The sequence below is a fragment of the Marmota monax genome, unplaced genomic scaffold (assembly GCF_021218885.2).
Source record: "Marmota monax isolate L192 unplaced genomic scaffold, Marmota_monax_Labrador192_F-V1.1 WCK01_AAM20220418_F8-fsc00079, whole genome shotgun sequence".
Classification (NCBI taxonomy): Eukaryota; Metazoa; Chordata; class Mammalia; order Rodentia; family Sciuridae; genus Marmota; species Marmota monax.
Genome location: NW_026694099.1, coordinates 503,819 through 520,789, shown reverse-complemented (window position 1 = coordinate 520,789; position 16,971 = coordinate 503,819). Strand labels below are relative to the sequence as shown.

General features: G+C 39.6%; 1 gene segment (V, D, J or C); it reads right to left on the bottom strand.

The window, feature by feature from the left end:
- Nucleotides 1–11,541: 11,541 nt before the first annotated feature.
- Nucleotides 11,542–12,209, bottom strand: LOC131424988 (T cell receptor alpha variable 39-like). The segment is given in 2 exon segments: nt 11,542–11,888; nt 12,048–12,209. Coding segments are annotated over 2 exon segments (390 nt in total).
- Between the last annotated feature and the right edge of the window lie 4,762 nt (nt 12,210–16,971).

Below are 16,971 nucleotides of genomic sequence, written 5' to 3'. Positions count from 1 at the left end.
ATAACACTTCATTCCCCCACAATGCTCTGTCCAGTGGCAGCCAGCTGGATGAGCACTTCCCTCTCCACCATGCTCTGATCCATGCCAGTTAATGTAGGGAGAGGGATTTATAAGCCAGGCTAGAGAAACAGTGACATCATCTGTTTGCTTAGTTTGCTTTGTTCCTTGTGTGACCAGCATCCCAAGGAACAATGCACTGGTACATGTGCAAGAAAGCACTTCCTACAGATAATCAACCTGCCCTCTTTGCAATCTATGCAAGAAAGAGTCAGAGAGAGCAGGTCTGGGACCATTCTTACTGTTCCCTTAACTTGACTAGGTTCCTGGGAATGGAAAGGTGCATTTTAGGGATGTGTTATTTTACTGTCCTCCTTTTCTTTAAGGATGACACAACCAATAACATATATATTTATTATCATTCTTGAGTATTATATTTGTGTATAATTGTTTGTGTAAAACTCCTTGCATTGCCAGTCATATGCTTCTTATGACTGGCAGTGTGATGGGTTTGTTTTCACCAGCACCACAACAAACACATGGGTACTAAGTAACACTCAGGCGACAGGAATTTTTCAGCTCTGTTGTAATCTTTTGAGACCTCTATTGTGTATCTGGCCTTTCACTAAGGTGTTATTATGTGATGCGTGAATGTTTTTTGACTTCAATGTCTGGGAATTTAACTCAGTATGTATTCTTCCAAGGTTACTTCTTTGCTCCTTGCTTCAGAAGAGAAGACAGTAAAGGCCCTCAACAGAAGGCCCCATTTGGCTGTTTTTTAATGTTTTTTAATGATGATGCAGTTTCTCTTATGGATGAAGTAATCTGAAACTATAAGGAGAGAACGAAGTTGGAGATTTTGCTTAGACAACATCTATATAGGTCAGGGCAATGAATGCTTCTCACTTTAAGGTTGTAAAAATATCTCACAGTAAAACTTAACTCCTTATATGGTTTGACAATTAGCCCCTTTATGTATACATTTCCTCTGTAGATAAAATCTCCTTGCACTTGGAACTCTGCCACTACTGGGGTCCTAGTTGAAGGGTTTATGATCAAAGTGCAAAGCCAAGAGAACAGGGCGTCTTACCAGCTCAGAGGCAGGTGGAGGGTAATTTGCTCTTAGTGTATGGCACTGTCTGTTGAACTAGTATCAAACTAATGTGATGTTTTCCGCATGCTCCTGTATGTAACATCAATATCTGAAAAATGTATTTGAGAAACAAACTTTCAAGCTAAAGATGAGGGCCAGCTTCGGGGGTGTGAAACCTGTGCCATCTTATAGGATATGAGGTGATAGCCAGCGTCTCATTGTAGGGTTTGTATTCCTGCTGAGGAGGGCGTAGGCCACCTGAGAAATTAAAGTCTAGAATAATTAGTGAAGAACAGAAGACAAAGAGTCAGAAATATATTTTCAAAGGTGGAGCTCCTGATAGGTTTAGTCCACACGGGAGCTGGAGACTCCGTGGTTTATTTAAGGAGGTACATCAAAGGCAGGGATAAGGTTTCAAGGGGGAGTCTTGCTTTGTGATGTCTTGTAGTCAACAGGTTGATTGGCATACTGGCAGGTCATACCCATCTCAGGTGCTGTGTGGGACATAGCAGAGCGGAATAGGAATTCACAACGTCTCTGGGCAGTCTGACACAGAGGAAATATCCATTGGAAGTTCCCAGACCCCAGATGTTCCTATTCACTAGGCTGAGATGCTGACAAAGTCCATACACAGCCCACGAACGGCTTTTGACAATAGGACCCAGGCTTAGTGGGTCACATGCCTAGTTTAAAGCTCTGCTGTCACTGTCTTAATAAGCTTTGAACAAGAAGCTCTGAATTTTCACTTTGTACCAGGCCCTGAAAATTATGTAGACAGCCCTGCTAAAGCCTGTATCTGCTGGAAGCTCAGGCACTGAACATTCTTCTCCATTTGCTGATTACCCACCCTTGCGCAAAACAGGGAGGTGCAGAGAGCTTTATTACACAGCCGTTCTCCCAGGCATGTTGGATTTTCATTTCCTCTCTGCTCCAGCTTTTCCATTACCTTCGCCACCATAGGACAATTTTCAAAGGTCCTTAACATGCTTAAATTTTAGAAGGGAGTCTTGCATAACAGAAGAAAGTCTAATATTGCCTTCTGTAAGATGCCTTCGTAACAAGACTTCTTGCAGCTGAAATCAGGACTCCTTCCTCTCATTTTCCCCAAACTCACAGGTCATCTGCAGTCAGAGGACCCCAGCAAGGCTATCAAATGCCTCTCCCTCCCTTTTCCATCAGCAAGAGTAATAGCAACAGCTGCTCCCGAATGGCTTTTCTGGTGGAAGAAACCTCTGTGCTCAGAGTAACTCCAGACACCGTCCGTTCTTATGTTAACACAACAATATTTGCTATTTTCATCTTGACCATCTGTACGTATTCTCAACACAGCAGCTAGAGTGAGACTTTTAAATGGAAGTGAGATCACATGATTTCTTTCTCAAAGCCCTCCTAGGGTTACTCATTTCACCAGATGGGCCCATTAGGCATTTCCAAACTGGACTGGACTCTTTTCTCTGCTTGGAAAGCGTTTGCCCTAGGTGCCCTCAAGGTTCACTCCCTCATCTTCTTTAAAGATTTGCTCAAATGTTATCCTTCTGGTGAGCCTCCTCTGATGTCCCTCTAAAATTTCAAGGGGAATCATTCTCCTGTGGCTCTGCTCATCACTCACCATCCTCCTAAGTGCTCTGAGTTGTCTCCATATCTTTTAACATCCTGTATATTTATTGACTTTAAGTCTCATTAAGTCCATCTCCATAGAGCTGATGTCTTTGTGCATGTTGTTAGAGTTACAGCTCAAATGCCTAGAATAGAGCCTGGTACATGGTGCTCAGCAAACACTTGCTGAATAATTAATTACTTGAGGGTAAACACACTTCCTCCATTACAAAGGAACTGGAAATCTTGTCCCCATGGCTACACACTCTCCTTCTACATTTACACCAGCTACCTGTCAGGCTCTGTGTTTGTGAAGTTCCCACACTGAGAGAGAAAGGTGATTGATTCCCTGCAGGCTGACCTTCAGAGTAGAAACTGGTTCTCCTGATAGAGCTACAGCCTAGAGCTTGAGTCAATCAATTCTGGAAGAGTGCAGAAGTGGCAGATCAGGACTGAAGGCCACAGGTTGCCTTCATATTGCTATAATCACATAGTTTGGAGTCCAGCCCCTGTGCCAGGTAAGGTCTGGTGCTTCCTCAATAAATCAGCTTAAAATTTCCCTGCCTCAAGAATGTAATCTCTTTCTTAAGCTCTGACATTAGCCCTGCTAGATTGCTTTGTGCTGGCCCAGAATAATGATGTGTGGGCTGCCTATGGGAAAACCATGCACCCATTCCTTCTCTTGTCTTTTTGGGTTTCCTCCAATAAAGGAAGGAAGATCTAGAAGATCTGGTATGTGTGCTATTGAACTCACAAATATATCAGTCCATTTTAAATGTTGTAAAAACTTTGGCAAGTATCATTTTTTTTCACGTTTCTGACAAGAAAAGTAAGGCTTAAGTACATTATGAAACTTACCTTAAGGCAGTGTTCACCACAGAATGTCTGAACATCAAGGAATTCCTTTTGATACTCAGTATGGTATTCACAATATTATATTATTAGAATCTCAGATTCTAAATGCAGTGGAATAAGAGTTTCAAATATCACATTTTTCTTCTTTTCAATTATTTCCCCCCTGTAGTCTTTTTGCCATAAATTCTTGGACTGAATCTAATAGATCCAGGAAAGGGGGATTACAAAAGAATCCAATGAGACCAAAGCATCAAGCATTGGTTTTCTATTTCAAATGAACTTTAAAAGTCTTAAGATGAGAAAATATATTTCAGATGACAGTATTTTTGAATCATGAGAATTAAGTACCTGATAATTTTTCTTTTTGAAAATTTGCTTTATGAAGAGCAAAGCCTGAGGTTTCAGGGCGGTTATTACCATGAATCCTGAGTCTAAAGCCCTGAACTAGTAATGATGATCATTACCTGCTTTCCATCTGGAACTCTGAGAGGATCTGGCTTTCCAAAGTGATCGACTCCAACGTGTTTCAGACACAGCAGTGTAGGAATGACGCTATAGTCTTTTAAAATGCTGTCATCTAAAAATATCTGAAACTACTTGGCTTCCTTAGAGGAGTTCGTAGAAGGTAGCTAGGAAATGAGAACGATATGCCTGCCAAGGGGCTCTCACTGAAGAAGAATAACTGGGCACAGGCCAAGTGGAGGTGGTTGACTCTCAGATGACCAACTCCATCAAGGAAGGAGAAGAAAGGGGAGACCGCAGAGTCTGCATGCAGAGTTTAAGAGAGATTTCCAAAAATGGCCACATGATATTTACGCTTGGATTCTGTCAACCAGAATTTAGTTAGTGGCCATATCTAGCTGCAAAGTCTGGGAAATATAGACATTATTTGGGGGCAGAATAAAGGACGGGGAGAAAACAAACTAGTCATTGAGGGGAAATAGCAAGCTGTGCCACACAGGATGATGAAGGATATTATACAATGATGACAATCAAGAAGAAATGGATGATCTCTTGAATATTATCTAATACTAAAAAGACTTTATGAAGAGATACAATAAAACACATACGCCAACATATTGCCACTAAATAAATGAAATGAAAGCAATTTGCTAGAAAACTTGATGAAATTAGTGGAAGATTTCAATTGTCCTTTTAAAGAATGTGACAGGTCTAATAGAAGGAAACAAGGACAAAGAAGAATTTAATGATATGATCAAAGATGATGAATTCATAGCTTCAAATAAAATTAATTATGATCATCTACTTGGCCTCAAAGTAAATCTTAACAAAAATTTAAAAAGAAGAGCTCTTCGAAGTATAGTCTCTGATCATAATCCAATAACTAAAAATTAATAATGAAAGATGAAAATTGTCTCTTTTCTTTTGATATTAAGGCAAATAAATTTCTAGATAAGCCTTGGAGCAGAGACAATATTAAAAGGAAAAACAACCAACTATTTCAAAAGCAATGAAAAAGATTTTGTCACAATAAAACAAAATGTGACAGAGAAGGTACATTCAAATGAAAAATATATGTGTTAAGTAACTGTCCTGGGACATGAATAGCACAATTGAAAGAAAGTTTCTCCTAAGTTCTACAGTGAGTGGGCATGGTGACCGGTGTTTCTGATCAGAATGAACCTGAGTGTTTCACGGAGCTTCTTATTGGTAAGAGGCTCTGGTCACTAACAGCGAGTGCCAGAAGCTGGGATTAGCTTCATGGGAACCATCCGTGAAGGAGCCACTGGGCTGAACTCACTTGGTTTAGCATGCCCTAGTGTGCAAGATATTGCCACCTCATGATGACATTTACTGACTACACTGTCACATGCTTACAAGTGACTGGCTCGGTTTTCAATGCCTATTTTATATCTTTAAAATAAGGTTTAATAAGCCTGGTATGGCAGTACACACCTTAATCCCATCCACTTGAGAGGCCCAGGCAGAAGGAACCCAAGTTCCAGGACAGCCTCAGCCGTTTAGGGAGATCCTCAGCAACTTAGCAAGACTCTGTTTCAACATAAAAAAATATGAAAAAGGATTGGGGATGTAGCTCAGTTCTAGAAAGCCCCTGGGCTCAGTCTTGGTAATAGTGATTTTTTTTTTTGGAAAAGAAAGTAAAACAATGTATACACTCATAAATTGGGGAAAGGGGTCAGAAAGGGAGGTGGGAGGAACTTAATTTTTTGTATTCTCAATTTCAAATGAATGGGTTTCTGAGTGAAATTAATTTGTTCGGAGGTTTGTTTATACTCTTGACTTTATGAAGATCTAAAATTTCATGTTTAGAATCCCAGAGACCTCTGTAAGAAGGAAGAGATTAGGGGGTTTAAGTGAATATTATTCCTTCACTTGATTATATTGCATAGAGCAAAGATTATTTTTTATTCCTGTTGTGAATGCTTTTCTTGTGAAATTGTTCCAACATGGAAATATGCTGTTAAATGCCTCAGAAAGGTTAGGGGAACTCTGATATAACACTTCTTGTCTGATTATGTAACAGTACAGAAATTGAGTTCACAAATACAAAATAAAAATTTCCTGGCAACAGTCATTAACAAGGAATCTTGCTTAGTAACAGTTCAGAAAAATTGAAATTTATGAGACATTGTGAATATTTATAAATGGAAGGTTGAAGTTCTGTCTGCCTAAGAGTGGAGCCTCTCTGCTTGACTCAAAGGTCAATGGAACTAAGTCAGTTTTTCATGTCAAATTTCATTTTGTCTGAATATAGAAGTTATTATAGACAGTGCTGGAGGCTCTGCCCAGTGACAGGAGCTTTCGGTCTGCACACCGCTATTGCTGACCTTTCAGGACCCGCCTGCAAATTGCTGTGGAAGCTGATTAGCTGGTGAAGACTCTGGGGGCAATCCAGATAAAAAAGTATTTTTTAAAAAAATTTTCATTTATTTTTATTTTTTAAAATATGCCGTTGCTTAGGAGGTCCACGTGTTGAAACGTTTAGGTCCGTTTTTACCCTGTAATTGCAATTTCTGAAATATTTTCACTTAAGAGCTGTACCGAATCAATATTATTATTTTTCTAGAAGCTTGGGATGAAATTCTGATGAAATTGGTATCTGATGGTACTGTCCCAAGGCTTGTTCATCTCACTGGTAGTATGGGAAAATGTGTTTTCAATTATTTTTATGAAATGTTCACTTGGAGGATTTCCTGGGAGTGAAATTTGTTCTCATTTACTCTGAAAAGGGCAAAGTTTAAATAAATGTCACCATTTAGTAGAACGAAAATGAAAGCAAACAAAAAATACAGGGAGAAGAAGAGGAAACTGGCAACTGTACAGGAAACAATGTGATATTCTTCTGATTGGCGAGAATGCCCAGGTGGTCTTGAGGTAAATCCAGGTAAGGGCAAAAAGATAAATTTTCTTGAGATTCAACCCTAAAACTTTTCTTTAGGAGTCCTTCTTGGGTTGTAGGGCACTTGGGACTCTTTGTGAAAATACCCCTTGTTATTCAGTGTGGAAGAATCAGCCACATTTAGATAGGATGCTTTTTGGTGTAGTTTGTTGACTGGCAGCTTCAGTGAACATCTCATTTTTCCAAAATTATTCTCAGGAGTGAGAAAGCTGCATAGTTATTGCTCCCAGTCTGTGGATGGAGAACGAGTGCAGAAGAAACAATAAATTCCATCTTCAAAGACAGTCACTGCTGGTGTTTATTCATAACTTCTTGCTCTTTTATAGCCTCCCAGGTCTGAGATGAGATATTACCATGTCAGACTTGTTCTTTGCAGTTCTACTTTTCTTCCTTTTTTGTGGTGGGGTGGGGGGGGCAGTGCACTGGGGATTGAACATAGGGGTGCTTTACCACTGAGCTACATCCCCAAGTCTTTTTATTTTTTATTTTGAGACAGAGTCTCATTAAGTTGCTCAGCGCCTTGCTAAGTTGTTGAGATTGGCCTTGAACTTGTGATCCTCCTGCCTCAGCCTCCAAGTTACTGGGATTACAGGTGTGTGCTAATGTGCCTGGCCTTCTTTCTTTCTTAAAAAAAAAAAAACAAGTTTAAAAAGGGAAAAGTTTAAAATCTGATTTTCTAGTTATGATCTTCTTTAAAAGAATTCCTTCCTTCCTTCCTTCCTTCCTTCCTTCCTTCCTTCCTTCCTTCCTTTCTTTCTTTCTTTCTTTCTTTCTTTCTTTCTTTCTTTCTTTCTTTCTTTCTTTCCCAAATAAGCTGTTAGGGCTCTCTCTTGACAATTTCATAGACACTATTTAAAATACTACTTCAGTCAGTTTAGTGAATAATCATGGTTTTCTTTTTCCATTTCCCATGTGTGTTCATTCTTGTTCTGATAGCCGCAATGAGACATAAGTAATGTCTATATCAATCTCTTATTTTCTTTTTTCCTAGTGTCTAGAAGATTCTTGAACAGAATGGTATGAATCTCTGTATCTTTGTACCTCACAACCTGATTGAAGACACGGTGTCATCTATGAGGCTCCACATTTATTTAAAGGGAAAATGAATTTGGTATGAAAAGCAGGGCATTTTGGCTAAAAAGTTCTCTCCTCGTGTTTTCTTCTGTATGACTAATTGCCAGGCTGGGTTTTCCCCTCTGTATTTACCAACAGGGTGGTTGGCCTTTTCCTCACAAATAAAAACTTATCTTCTTGATAAGACCTTCAAAAGAGTCAATAGAAGGAGAACAAAGAAGGAAGGAAGAACTAATGCCTCTGGCCAGTCGAAATCTCCAGGACCTAGTAGCCCTGCTGTGTTGGACACTCCAGCTTAACATTTTTATCTAGAATTGTAGTGTCCATTTAAATGTAGAATATAACTGACCTTTATTTTCATTATTTTTGACCATCCATTGCTCCTCATACATTCCTGAAAAATGAAGACAGTGGATTGCAATTACAGATAAAAACATTATTGTGCATGCAATGGGTGGGGAAATAGAATACCTGACCTTTTGTGGCTTCTGAGGATTTTCTTGATTTTTCAGTGTCATGGAATCCTTGATAGTGAAGGCATCTGATTTGAGCTGGCATTTCAATTAGTAACTGACCTGGTTCACTGACAAGCTTCACCTCCATAGAGAAAAGGCAGCAGAACACACCCGCCAACTCAGCACCCAGACTGTGCTGCAAAGGAAGGTGCAGTGCTGTCCCTCAGAGCCACCGACTCTGGACCTCGAGAAGCTTAGGCAGGAAAACCTTACAGATTATTCAGAGGGAGGCAAAGCCTCTAAAACAGGAAAGAATATTATACTTTGAGAAGTATATGTTTTTAATTCAGGCTGCTACACCAAAGTCACAGACTCGGTAGTTTATGAACAACAGATATCTGCCTCTCCCAGGGGTGTAGGGTAGAGTGGAAGTCTGAGATCAGGGTGCCAGCAAGGATTCTAGTGAGAGTTCTCTTCAGAATTGCAGAATTCCATCCTCTGGGTGTATCCTTACATGGCAGAGAGAGGAAGCGCGCTCTCTGCCGACTTCTATAAGGACACTAAGCCCATCTAGAGGGCTCCACTCTCATAACCTTGTCTAACACTGATCACCTCCCAGAGGCCCTCTTCTAAGACCATCACATCAGGATGTAAGGTTTCAACATACAGATCTGGATGGGAACTAAACATTCACTTTCTTAACAGTGTATAAGAAAAAAATTAGGAATTGTTTAGTGTTGGAGGATATATATAAATTATGGTTTGTTCAAACCATTAAGTTGGGACCATGCTGGCCTCTGTCGTAGCCCACAGCCTTAGGATCAAACAGCCTTCTGGAAATAGATGCCAAATAACCTGTTTACTTCAGGATCCCTGCCACACCTATAAGCAAGCATGGAGACATCAGACACCCTGATCTCAGACAAGACCTCTCTAACACTGAAACCTTATACCTACCTATCCTCTTTGATCTGTACTGCTGTAAATAAAGCAAGTGAGGGCTTCTTGTTTGTTAGAAGCCAGACTCTTCTGATTGGCTCAATGGGTCATGCCCCTGCTTTAAAAATATTCTTGCCTTTTGTCTTTATTTCTTATATACTACTTTCATAGCTTTTATTTATCAGCCAATCCATCCCTCAGATGGGTACCCACTCCCTCACCCACGGAGGACATGAGCGAGATTCTAGAGTTTCATAAGGGTTCCCTACCAGGGAGTGACTGCCCACTACAACCATTCTTGGACAAGAATATTATGGGATCAATCAAGGTGCAATAGGACCTAGAAGATAAATCTAGGTGATATCAAAGTAGGTACAACTCTGCCATTAAGCAAAGTGTTTTCACTGATGCTTTAGGAAGGAGATCAGAACTTAATATGCAATTGTATTTCATTGTATTAGATTATGCTTGATTCACTTTTATTACAGAAACTGAGTGCCTGCCTTTGATAAAGACTGGGTTAGTTCCGTTATTCAAGATGTCACAGAAAATAGTTGTTGCTCCACTGAGGGTAGTATCCCTTAGAATAGTAAGTGTTGAGACCATGGAATCATTGTGGGTGTCCTCTAATAGAACACTGACACTAGTTGCTCTGCAGAGTCTTATTTGGGAGGGAAATTACCCTTGAGCCATTGAAGCTAAGCTCCATCAGAGTGGGTCAGCAGGGTTATCTTGGGTTATTAAGAGTATCTTTCCTTAAGTGGGTTGGTGCATAAGCCTATTGTCAAGCTAGTAAAAGTTGTGGATCCTTTGGTTCTGAGATATGCAAAACAAAAGATATTTACCACTTAGGGATAGATCACAAAAGATAGAAAAGGGGTCATTGTGGGTCCATGACAGGGCTTTTTTGTTTTGGTTTTTGATACTGGGCATTGAACCCAGGCCACATTGCCACTGAGCTACATCCCCAGACTTTTTATTTTGTATTTTGAGACAGGGTCTTGCTAAATTGCTTAGGGCCTCTCTAAGTTATTGCAGCTGGCCTCAAAATTGCTATTCTCCTTCCTCAGCCTACCAAGTTGCTGATATTACAGGTGTGCACCACTGTGCCCAGCTTGGGCCCATGATATGAAAGTCAGAATCATGCAAATCCAGCATTCTGTGGTTTTCTGGGACTTGGGAAATGGTCCTGTGTCTGTGAAGAAGAATGGGAGCCTGTAAACTTGGGAGTACAAGCAGGAGGTAACATAGGCCAAATTGTGGCTGAGGCTGTGGGATCATCCTTTACTGGCTGCCTCAGCAGCAGCAGTTGTCCTGCAATCCCTCTCAGACCATGGGGAGACCAGATGTCATCAAGAAACAAGCTGAGGTCTACCACATGAGCATGGAAGCTGTACTAATCCTTTTCTGAATGGCTTAAATCTCCTGGATTCTTACACTGGTCAGGAGTGGCAGTGGGCAAGGTCTTGAGGGAGAGATAATGAACTGCTTAGTTGAAAGGTTGTTCCTCTAATGATTAATCAGAAAAACAGGAGACATGAGAGTATTTGTATCCTCTGGTTGTAGGCCAGGTACACACAGAATGTTTTCACTCAGTGGTGTGGGTTCAGGAATTTTCAATTGACCCTACTTTTATTTTGTTTTAAAGTTCTACAAGAAGAATCTCTCGACATGTGATGGTAAACAGATAAGATCCACAGGATCTACATATCTAACTACAATAGTCTGCATTTTATAGGAAACACTAGGTAAGGAGCCTGTCCTAGAATATTCTTTTATATATAACTTACTCTTTTTTTCTTCCTCTAGTAAATGCTATATGTTACATTCACATATAAAAAATAATGATTCCATATTTCATAGGAATTATTTGTGACAGTTCTACTAAATGTAAAAATCATTCTGTGATGGAAGACTAATGGATTTTGACTGTGGGGCAGTAAAGGATGAGAACTCATATTCTCAGAAAAGACATGTTTAGGATGTGCCCCCACCCCCGCCATAGCTTTTCCATTTAAGAAAATTTCTGCAGTTAAGAAAATAAAAGTAAAGCACCATCCTTTTTGATTCATTTCTGAACTTTTCTTGCAAAGCAAGATGCAGAAACAGTGAGTCAACTCTCACCACTGCAGACCCTGCAGCAGGGACTTCTATGGTACCAGCTGCAGGTTTGGGTATAGACCAACAGTGTCATGGGAGCACTGTGTGACTAAGGCACAGAAGTAGGTGGCAGAGAGAACATACTGGGTGTCTGTGATGTGCAGGGTGCTAAGACGGGCCATGGTATCAAGTGAGGCTGTTAATGGTCCCTCCTGCTTCACTGCTCCATTTGACAGCAATATAAACAGAAATTCCAGGCTTTTCCCTGGATCCTGTCTGTACCAGTGCAGTCTGTCTGTAGAAGTGACTGAATAATTGCAGTAGATGGTATGGTCTTCTCCCTCCTGGGTGCTCAGGTATCGAGGGTTCTGTTCCACGACCACTTCTCCAGTTATCCCTGTTCAAAGAGAACATTTCAGAAGGAGGGGTTCACTGGTTACTTACCACCCAGTTCCTCTTCAGGGAGCCCAGGCAAAATGCATGGAGCCTTGTCACTATCCCTGCACATTGTGTGGATAATTCCTCTCTCCCCAATCCTCCTCTCCAATAAACTCACAGTCTAGTTGAAGCCATAGAATCACCACTAGTCCTGTCTTCATTTTTGTTTTTGTTTTTCTTTTTTGGTCCAATTCACTGAAGACTCAGATTTAGGAGTCTTGAAAGCAGACCGGGGCTTCTCCAAATATAGTACTTTTTCCTTTCTTTACAGAAACGCTATTTCAACAGATGTTCCAACCAATTACCATCAACTCATGCAATTCACTCAGTTCTTCCCTTTCATTAAAAAAAAAAAAAAAAAAAAAAAAGCTTTGGACAGAGTTTGTGAATGGAAACAGTGCCCTCTTCAGGATACTTAGAAAAATTACTGAGAAAGCAATTTTCATAGAATTGAAACTTCATGGAGGTGGAATTTACTTCTTCTAAGCCAATGTTCTTAAAAAAATTCTTAAATTAGGGGCCTGGGGTTGTGGCTCAGTGGTAGAGCGCTTGCCTGGCACCCGTGAGGCACTGGGTTTTATCCTCAGCACCATGTAGAAATAAAATGAAGGTGTTTTGTCCACCGACAACTAAAATATATATATATATATATATATATATATATATATATATATTAATTCTTAAATTAGTGTTTTAGAATCTCATTGACTTTGCAAGGACATATTTTCAATTGACATAAATATGATTGCATAAACTTAGGCAAAAGAAAAACACGTCGATTCCTTTAAGCCTGGCGAGTGCAGCAGTGAAGTGTATCTGTGCTTCTGGCATCTGGTTTACCAGGGAAATGAATCCCACAAGAATGCTCCTTTCCTCCTACTTCTCTCTGTGTATTAGCTTCATTTACTCAATCCACATTCCACCACAGGGAATGCCATTGCAAATATCTCCTGGCCTGGGTTCATTTCATAGTGTAGCTACCAAAGAAATACCAAGGCTCCTTCTTTCTGATCTCAAATTTTAAAATTCTGGGCTAAAGCTATAATTACCTCAGTCTGGGTCAGGTTTCCTTCCAGATAGTCTATGCATGACCAGAGTGGCTCAGCTGGGTCAGGCATCACCTCTGGGTCATCAACAGCCCATTCATAAGTAATTTGGCAATTCCCATTCACACCACGTGGTTAGAATTTATCTTTTGCACAATGAGTTACTATTTTGATGTGAAGAAATGGTTAATGCCCACCATTACTGTGTTGTATGAAATCTGTGAACTGTTGATGGGGATGGGTGGGAAGGCTTCTCTTTTTTAAGTATTCCCTTAAACATGAGTAGCTACTTCTGATGAACTGGGTTAATTTATGAATCATCTTTCCCTCCTGTATGCAGTGTACCTTCTCTGTACCATGTTGACTGTCAGAGTCAGTTTCTTCTGTAACTCAAATAGCTGGTACAATGTTCTGGAAGAAAGGAAAAATAATAGCAATTCATGTATTGAGCTCACCTATATACTGAGCATTATGCTGCATGAATGCATAATCTCCTCATATCCTCACAATATCTATGTTTTAAGGCAAAGGAAACTGGGGCCTATAAAGGTTAAATAATAAATCTACAATCACACAGTTAGTAATTGGAATTGAGATTCAACCCGTCTGCATAGTTACTGGGAAAATGCCCTTTTCCATTCTTTCCTGTTTGAAAGTACCAAATCTGTTAAGATTTGGGGGTTCCAAGGCAGAGACAGGAATTTTTCATCCATTAGTCTCATTACGATCAATGTGGGACTGCTTTCTATATATACTTGTTCTACCTTTTAAACCCTAAACTCAGTTCTCTGCTGTCTTAAGCAAGATCCACAGGAATCCCCTTTCCTCTGGACTCTCTGTAGCAGATGAAATAATCCAGCACTGATTTTTCTCAAGAGCACTTGAGAAAATAGACGACATTAGGAAAAATAAAAGACTGGTCAAAAGTATCTACTAAGTACCCATTAAGTACAAGTACTGTGATAAATGATGGAATGAAGTCCTTATATAACATCACAAGGTCTAATTTTAATCTTAATGAAGTCATTAGTTAGGAAGATCAAAACAATATGCGCTAGAACAAAAGCTAATAGTGCAAGTCAGCATAACATTTGTTTGGATTTTTAAAAATAGGTTCCGTATGACTTCAGAAGAGAGAGGGGTTATGAAGTTAGTACAGTCTCTTTGGAGGAGCTGAGAACTAGAGAGTATATAATGTCTAGATAGAGATTTATAGGCCATTTTAGAAAGTGTAGAGATAGGAGTGTGGATAATGTGCTTTGGGGAAAGTGTTAAGAATGGTCTGACTAACAGAGAAAACACAGACTGGGAAGTAGCCTCTGGAAATCATAATGGATTGGTGAAATGAGGAGCTGATTATGGGGTCTCTGAAAGCCACTCAAAGAGACTTATATTTATGAGAAAGCAGGAACTGTTGTGGGGTATAGAGTGGTGGGGTAATGTGTCAGAGAGAGATTTTAAAAGAAGGTATGGCAATGGTGTAGAGGGTTTGGGAGGGGTTGAGATAGTGAAGCAAGAAAGAGACTTAAATAATGGAGGGGAACACTTCTTTCAGCTCCAGGGAAGAAGCAAGGACTTAAATAAGGTAGCAGTCATAGGAATTCTAAACAAAGGATGAGTCCAAGAGCACATCAGAGGTCAGCAGTTAGGAATTGGTCTCTGATTTAACTCCAAAAGCTTCAAGTTTGAATAAAGATGATGCCACTTACAGAAACTGCAAAGTTGGAAACTCTGAAAGCATCTGCGTAGGTGAAGTGTTTTTAAATATAGATGATAGTAAGGTATTAAGTGAAACTGCCCAGGTGAGAGTCAGGGGTAGAGGACCGAATCTCAGATAAATGGAAAGTGCTTGACACACAGAGAAACTCTACCAAAGATGGCCATTACATCATGCATCCTCAGTGTGCCAATCAGCATTGCAGCGAGTACATATCTGTTTCTCCCATGGGATCCCGGAAGGCAGAGGATTTCTCCTAGTGACCTTTGTTTTCCCAGGGTCTAGCATGATGACTGACACAAAATAGGGGTGGAATATATGCTTTTAAAAGATGAGAGCATGGAAGAGTTGAGATATAATAATTGGTGTATGTGTGATATTTGTATGCTGGGTAGATGGGGAAGGAGAAAGAGGCAGAATTCAGGATTTTTTTCCCCTTTAAATTAACACTGACTTTGGAATTACAAAATAATGTACAATTTTTATAAAGTTGAGCTATTTAAATGAAAAAGTTACATATTTCTAAAATTCATCTGTTTAATCAAGATCAATTTACAGAAAATAGTAACTGACAGTTTATCCGCAGTTATGTCACCTTTCTCATTAATGTTTTATATTTGTGTTTTCTCTCATTTTATTAACAGGTTTTCTAGAATACTTGGTTTTACTTATAAATTCTAATTTTTGCATTGCTTTTTAATTCTCACTTTTATTAAACTTATTAAAGTTTTTCCCATTTTGATTATTTTGCTTTCTTTCTTTGTTTCTTGAAATGCAGGATTTGGCTTCTTTATTTTATTCTTTACTTAGAAGTGTATGTAAAGCTATGTATTTTCTTATTAATATTGCTTTGGACAAATCCATAGGTTTTTATACATAGTACAACCATTAGTGTTAATTTTTAATGGCCTGTAATTTTAACTTTTAATTCTTTGACCTGGAAATTATTTAGAATATTATAAGTGGTTAATTCCTTTTCCACTCATTTGTTGGCTGTATTTTAATTATTAATTTCTAGCTTTATTGAATTGTGTTCAAAGAACATTGCTTGTTTGAATCTTGCTTATTATTTTCTTTGAGTCATATGTGTGCTTGTTTTTTAGTAAATGTTCTGCAGCTATATCTTTAATTCAAAGTTATTTTCCATCTTCCTTGCATTATTTTCTGAGAAATAGATATTGAAGTGTCCCATCACTAACATGTTATCAAGCATTTGTACTTCCAAGAACTTTTGCTTTTTTTTTTCTGTTGCAGCATTATTTATGGAATAAAAGTAGGACCATCCATTCATTCATGAAATCCATCCATTTATGAATTAGAGAAGTAACTTGAGAATCCATTATGTTCCAGATCCTGGGTTGAGCTCTTGGGTGATGGTGATGATCAAGGTCAAGAGGGACTCATCTGTGATGTGATAGAGTGTGCTGCCTGCAGAACAGGGGACGTTGGCACTCATTTAATGCTTGGCATTAAGTGTGAAGGAAGTTGTGATGGGGGATTGACAGGTATTGAGGGATGGTTAGCAGGTAGTAACCTGAGGCCAGGGGCCTAGACAGGGCCTCCCTGAAGAAGTAGCCTTAAAGTTGAAATTGGCATATATTTAAATCTGGGAGCAGACAGAAAACTAGTAGAAAACTTGTGAAACACACAATTGTGTAATCTGAGGAATGTGGCACCAGTTATAAAAATATTAATGTGTAAGCAGGGTGCAGGGAATAGTGTTGTACCCTGGGACTGACGTCACTACAGGACTTGAATGTGACAGAAGGAGTTGTAACTGGAATATAGAGGAAAAAAAGGCTGTTTGGTGAGCCTTCCTGAACAAGTTGACATTGTGCTCTTGGGTGTCAGCCTGGGTCAGTGCCAGATGGAGGAGGCTGGGTGAATGTACACCCTGACCTTAAATCCCCCTCTTTCTCTGATCTCTGCAGGTGCTCCCCTTGGGTCCAGACCAGGAAGGCAAGATAAGTCATGATGTGTTCCCTATAGGTTGGTTATTGGAGCACAGAGCAGAGTGGAGCATGAAGAGAGGACTGGGAAGTATACACAGGAGAAAGTAGGGAGAAAGTAGTTTAACACTGGTGAAAGAGACACCTGAGAGATAAGACCAGAGAACTAATCAGAGCAAAGAAGACTTTGTGAGCCTTGATAATGATTTCAAATTTTGTCCTGTGGGAAATGGGAAGCCACTGATGATTAGTTTTAAGCAAGAGAGCAAACAGAACACATTTGCATTTTTAAAGCTAACTCTGACTAGAATGAGGAAAAATGCCTTGGAG